At 46.1% G+C, this 6,639-nt stretch overlaps 1 protein-coding gene across 1 annotated transcript in view; it reads right to left on the reverse strand.

Moving 5' to 3' along the window:
- Positions 1 to 1,342: 1,342 nt before the first annotated feature.
- Positions 1,343 to 6,639, reverse strand: part of AS3MT (arsenite methyltransferase) — a 30,606-nt gene continuing 25,309 nt past the window's right edge. The window contains exon 10 of the mRNA XM_045291427.1: positions 1,343 to 1,579. Within this exon, the coding sequence (XP_045147362.1) occupies positions 1,475 to 1,579 (105 nt within the window). The 3' untranslated portion in view covers positions 1,343 to 1,474. The remainder of the gene's footprint in view (positions 1,580 to 6,639) is intronic.

Below are 6,639 nucleotides of genomic sequence, written 5' to 3' on the forward strand. Positions count from 1 at the left end.
AAGCATAGTGGTGAATCACAAAAACAATATGTAATTCTATACTGTGAAGTATTTATTTCTAATGACCAATACATTTTGTCTTAGAGCATGGTGTAGCCTGGGTCACAATCTTCACCCTGGGTACTCATATGTGGGCGTATCTGCATGTGGGTGGTCCCGCCTCGAGATGGATAGAGGAGTGGTGTCTCGGTTCCTGAGACCATCGGAAATATGTGTTTTCTGATGGTCTTAGACGACCCCTGTGAAAGGGTCATTCAACCCCAAAGGGGTCTTGACCCACAGGTTGAGAACTGCTGAAATAGAGGAAAGAAACAGGAGGCAAAAGCTATTTATAGAGATATAGCTATAGGCATGTATATATGTAAATATATTAATTTATAATTCAAGGGACAGAGGCCAATGTACATATATTTAAATGTTAAGTATTAAGATAGCAGACAGACTTTGGGACTCTACTCAAGGCCTCCCTTAGCACAAGAACACTTTGTTCTAATAACCCAGCTCTCTTTGATACTCACCTTTCTGACATGATGGCTGAAGACAAAGTGGGTGCCTAAGCAAATTTGGTGACGAGAGCAAATAGTGCCCAGCTATCAAAAGATACAGCATCTGGGGTCTTAAAGGCTTGAATTTAATCAAGCAGCCATCTAGCAGGGAAGCAAAGAAGCCCACGTGGAAGAAGAACACCAGCCTGTGAGATCATGAGGTGTCAACAGGATCAGGTATCAGGTATCAAAAGATCCAAAACAAATAACTATATCGATGTGAATGGGGGAGGGGCGGGTTGGAATGGAGAACCAAAGCCCATCTGTAGACAATTGGCTATCCCCCCAAAGAAAGGTTATAAGGAAGGGATGATTCAACCAAGGTGAAGTATAGCATCGATGGATCACACATCATTCCTCTAGTTCCTGAATACTTCCTCCCTTGCACTAGCATGACCCAGTTCTACCTTACAAATGCTGCTAGACCGGTACAGACAAGAGCTCTGGACACATGGAATTCGGGACAGAAAAACTCCTCAGGCACAGTAGTGGGAGTAGTGATATCCTGAGGGGAGGGGGATTGTTGCAGAGGGAGAAGAGGAAGGGGGAGAAAGTGGGAACCCCGCACAAGGCTGGATATATAGCACCCCCCCGAAGGGGAAGAATAACAGAAATGTGGGTGAAAGGAGACAGACAGTGTAAGATACGAAATAATAATAACAAAAGATAATTGATCAAGGATTCACGAGGGTGGAAGGGTAGAGGAGGAGGGGGAAAAAAAGAGGAGCTGATACCAAGGGCTCAAGTAGAAAATGTTTCGGAAATGATGATGGCAACATATGTACAAATATGCTTGATACAATTGATGTGTGGATTGTTATAAGAGCTATAAGAAGCCCCAATAAAATGATTTTTTTTAAAGAGCATATGCAACTCATTCTCCAGCCTCCAGCCACACTGCTCGTTTTGTTATCCAGGCAGTTGTAGACTTAGCAGCCTCTAGTGCCACAGCAGCTTCCAGCATCACCAGGGGCACATGGGGACTTGGTAGTGTAGGACTCTTCAGCAAGCTTGAATGGATCTGTGATGACGGCCTGTCAAGAAGCAAACCCGGTGAGAAATTAAAGGTGTGTGGTATATCCAAACCATGCTCAAAAACAACAAAACCAACCCTGCCATCCAGGCCATGCTGGCTCAGAGGCCCCCTACAGGACAGGGTAGAATTGCCCCTGTTGAGTTTCTGAGACTGCAGCTCTGTAACTCTGAACAGGAGTAGACAGCTCTGTCTTTCCCCTGAGGAGCGGCTGGTGGCTTCCTACTTCAGGCTTTGAGGTGAGCAGCCCAGAGAATAACCACGGCACCACCAAGGCTGTCCATAGTTTTATTTGATCTTGATGGCTTCACTTTGGAGGACAAGAATATCACACCATTCCATGGAGTCCTGGGGCAAACATCAACCGGTCTTCACTAACGCCGGCCCTCTCTTCCTGAAGCTTCTGATCAAATTATGACTCCTTTCAAAGCAAAGTTCGTTCACAGCTTCATCGAGGTAGTCCCTAGCTGGCCAGAAGAATGAATTTTGCTCATCTCTCCTATGAGATTCTCATTTGTATGAATGTGTCATTTAGCTCTCTGGAAATGCATACTAAAATGCCGACCCTTCTCTTCTCCCATGCTAATCCCCCACATATGTGCATAGGACAAGAAGTCCTAGGTACCAAAAGCCAACACTGACCATTGCTGATATGCACATGTTGAGATGGCTGCTAATCAAGGGGAGCCAGACCTCAGGACAGAGTAAGGATATTTTTCCAAAAACAAAATAGCAAAGACTATTTCTCTTCCTTCCACCCCTACATCAACACCCCGACACTATGCCAATATCAATACCAAATCCAAAGAAACAGCAGGAAATCAAAAGCATGAACAAGTTAAACAGTGGCAATGGATTCTTTCAGCATAAAATTGCACTCTATTGTTGGCCACTGCAGATAGAGGAGTGTGTGGCAGTTATACAACTTCACGTCAACTTGATAAATAGGATGAAAGGGTGGGGCTAGCCTGTCAATCAAGTCACAGCCTAGTGATCCCTCCTTCTGGGGGTGGCCTTCTCATGAGGATTCCGGGACTTCCTCTCTTCCTCCCTGGAGGCGGGACACTCTCTTTGCTTCACATTCCTGTTGATAAGCCACATGGAGCTACGCTGATGGCAGCCAGAGCCCCGGGGAAGTGTCCACTGCCACTGGATCCACAGGACTTTCCACCCGGCGGCCTGTGATCTTCCCAGCAGCTCTGCAAGTGGGTGCGAGATGGTGGTTCGCACGTCTCTAAAGAGTACAGCCTTGGAGACCCTATGAAGCAATTCCATACTGGCCTATAGGGTCGGTATGATTTAGAATCAACTTGATGGCAATAGGGTTAGTGCATTGAAAGGCCTGGTAGGAAGATGTAGTCCCTCCTTGTCTAGTACCCAGGCGGAGTGTTCACATTCTTCTTCTCAGTACTCTTCCTACCTACCAATAGGAGACGGCGGTAGCAACACCCCTCCCAAGTGCACGCTTTCAGTCCTAAAAGATCGAAAGGCTTAGAAAAATAAAAATGGGGCATCTGGATGAGTGGTCCCATCCAGTACTGATGTTCTGTGAGTCTATGAAGAATGCATCACTCTAGTTCTCAATAAACATGGAGGGGGCGGCGAGCATGATCTGAGAAGCCGGACTATATGAAGAAGAAGAAGGAGGAGGAGGAGGCTTCAGGACTGAAGGAAACGCAGGCACAGTCCTGGCATGGCCTTTCTTGCCCAAAGTGAAGACTGGAGATGACCATCCGGATGACACGTCCACACAGTGGAATCAGAAACTACACCGCACGAACAGAGGAAGCCTGGGGGTGTCACGAGATCCTTTGTCATCAGCTTCACAACCGAGGGCCACAAACGCAGCATCCAGACCTACTGCCCGGGGCAAATCTACTCCTATCGAAGAAGGGGAACACTTTAAAGAGTGAAGAGAGGCCACTTGGAGGGCAGGGCAATGGTATGCCTGACTCAAGCCATCCTATTGTCAGTGGCCACATAGGCATGAACAATGAATAAGGACGACCACCGGAAAACGCACTGAATAGCAAGATCCATCTTTGCTGTTAGGGTTGAAAGAAGAAGAAGGAGAGTTCTCAAAAGCTGTCTTCATCGGGTCAACCCTCCGTCAAAAGCAGCACCTTGCTTCAGTCCCTGCGCCGCCGCCGCCCAGGCTGCAGCAGCCTCCCCCTCGAGCCCCCTCGCTTCCCCTCTGTCTCCTCTGTCCCCCCTGCCCGCTTCTGCAGGCCATTTGCACAGAGGAAAAGGAATTGCATCGCATGGCCGCTCTCCAGAACCTCCCCTCTTTCCACCACTTTGCTGATGCAAGTCAGGGTGATGACCTGCTGCCTGCAGGGACAGAGGATTTTATCCATATAAGAATTCAAGCCCACTGGCAGAGCGCTTACCACTGTTTAAGGCAGTGGTTCTCAACCTTCCTCATGCCGCGACCCTTTCATACAGTTCCTCATGTGATGGTGACCCCCCACCATAACATTTTCGCTGCTACTTAATCACTGTCATTTTGCGACTGTTATGACTCGTCATGTCAATATCTGGTATGCAGGATGTATTTTCATCGTTACAAATTGAACCTCATGAAAGCACAGTGATGAATCACAAAAACAATATGTAATTATGTATTGTGAAATGTTTATTTATAAAAAAAGGAAATGTTTATTTCTAAAGACAAATAAATGAAATTTTGTCTTGAAGCATGGTGTGGCCTGGGTCAGTCTTCACACTGGGTACTTGTAGGTGGGCGTATCTGCATGTGGGCGGACCTGCCTGGAGACGATAGAGGAGCGGTATCTCGGTCCCAAGACCATGGAAATATGTGTCTTCCGATATTCTTAGGTGACCCCTGTGAAAGGGTCGTTGGATCCCCAAAGGGGTTGCGACCCACAGGTTGAGAACCGCTGGTTTAAGGACTCTCGGATGATGACGACACAAAGAAACTCGTGAAGGCGTTTAAGAAGAAATTTGCCTGCAATGGGACTGTGACTGAGCACCCAGAATACGGTGCAGTGATTCAGGGCGTCCAGCATAGGAACTTCTGACAGTCCTTGTAGAGAATGGCCTGGCTAAGGATGGCCAGCTGAAGGTTCCTGGGTTTGAAGTGCTTGTGGCTCATGGACGCTTAAGTGAGGATTTCCTTGCAATGAGCAAAAAAGTCCTTCTGTCCTTTGCTACAAGTTTAAAACCTCGCAGCTTGTATGATGGAACCATTTGGGGTCCACGTTTAACTTGGACTAGTGTAAGTCCTTCAAGCAATAAACTGAAAAGAGCCAAAAAAAACCATCTTGCCTTCCTGTGTGCAGCATCTGATACGGAAGAAAGTCCATGCACCTCCCTGCCCGCCTGGGCTATGCAGCAGGGCTTATCTTAAAGGTCTTTCGGTAACAACAAAAGGAGAAGAAGAAAAACATCATCCCGCATGAGCACAAGGTTATAGTTCTAGGACACACAGCTGGTTAGATTTTAAAAAATCCTCCTTAGCTGTAAATTATCCCATTTCAAAAACATGGACTTGATCTAAAGACACTTGCACATCTGCTACTGAAAGGAGGCTTTGTGCCGGGATAAAGGAGTAGACTATGACCGTGGCCCGCTGAGGTCAAGAACACTCCCGGGCTACGGCTGCCAGCATTCGCAGGAAGGGGAACAAAGACTCGTCTTCTCTGTAACACACTTGTTAAGCTACATGCCCCCAAAAGAAAAATCTAGTAAAATACATAGAGCAAAACATTTGTCATTTCAAGCGGTTTTTTGTTTGTTTGTTTTTTCCGAGTATCATTTGGCTTACTGTGCCTTTTACACCCCAAGTGCACTGTCAGTGTTGTGCTTGTAGCAAAGGTCCAAGGGCTTTTAGAGGGCGGGGGAACCAGGTCACAGAAGAATTAGATGGATGCAAATGTGCCTCAAAGAAGGATTATGTTGAGAAAATAAATAAGAAAGAAAGATGATGTTATCCATGAACTCCCAAGAATTTCAAAATATCATTATCTCTGCAAAATGTTGAATGAGATGGAAAACTCAGAAGTCACATATCTCGACCCAAAACAACAACCAAATCACCTTTTGGGTGGAAAAAAAGATAGTTACAAGATCGGAGTGGATTAAGGGAGCTGAGCAGAGGTAACCTTCGCCAGCTACACATTTATCCCTTTGGAGAGGGCTCTAAGAATAAGCTTTACTCTTAGACACTGTTTAGAAGGTAGCCAAAGGAGGAGGGAAAGGTAGGAGAGTCAAGTGATGTATCCACAATTGCTACAAAAATATAAACAACAGAAAGGAAAAATACATCAAAAGTACTCAGCGTTTCTGAGACCAAGAATGAGAAGACAAATTCTTCAAAGATTACTAGGACACAAAACACTTAGAGCACAGTCCCACACAATAAAGAGTTTTAACAAGCCCAAGTCCGTAATTATAAGTGCCTCTATTTCTGGGGTATGTATTATGGTTCAAACCCACCAGCTGTTATGCCAGACAAGAGAAGGCTGCCTGTTCCCATAGAGCTTCACAGTCGTGAAAACCCTAAGCAGCTGTTCAACTCTGTCCCACAAGGTTGTTCTGAGTCGGAGTCAACTTGATGGCAGTGGGTCTGGATTTGGTAATTATGGTCAGGCTAAGCATTTCATCTACACAGCTAAGCATCTCATTTGATCCTTCCGATAGAGCACAAAAGCACCTTCCCATCACAGATGAGGAAACTATGGTGCAGGGAGGTCAGGCCACTTACCTAAGATCCATGTACGTGACAAAGCCAAGGTCTGAACCTACTCTTTCTGCCCCCAAGCCCTGGACACTTAAGCGCATGTCACACCGCCATCCTGTCACAGCAGCATCTTCCTTTCCTGAGCTTCCAATCTCAGTGCCTTGGGGCTATCGCTTTCCTAACTTTGGTGAATGTTGGCAAGAGTCTCGACATCCATCACTCGGTTTATTCTAAATAATAAGATGCTAAGATGACTTCATCAATGAACGAATCATAGAATGATGACCGCATGGCTTAGGAGAAATGGCAAAAATAGATGAGGAAGGGTAAGAGATACTGTTATCTGCCAGAACTACCTC

Source organism: Echinops telfairi, unplaced genomic scaffold (assembly GCF_000313985.2).
Source record: "Echinops telfairi isolate 266 unplaced genomic scaffold, ASM31398v2 ScPeMD7_70;HRSCAF=299, whole genome shotgun sequence".
Lineage (NCBI taxonomy): Eukaryota > Metazoa > Chordata > Mammalia > Afrosoricida > Tenrecidae > Echinops > Echinops telfairi.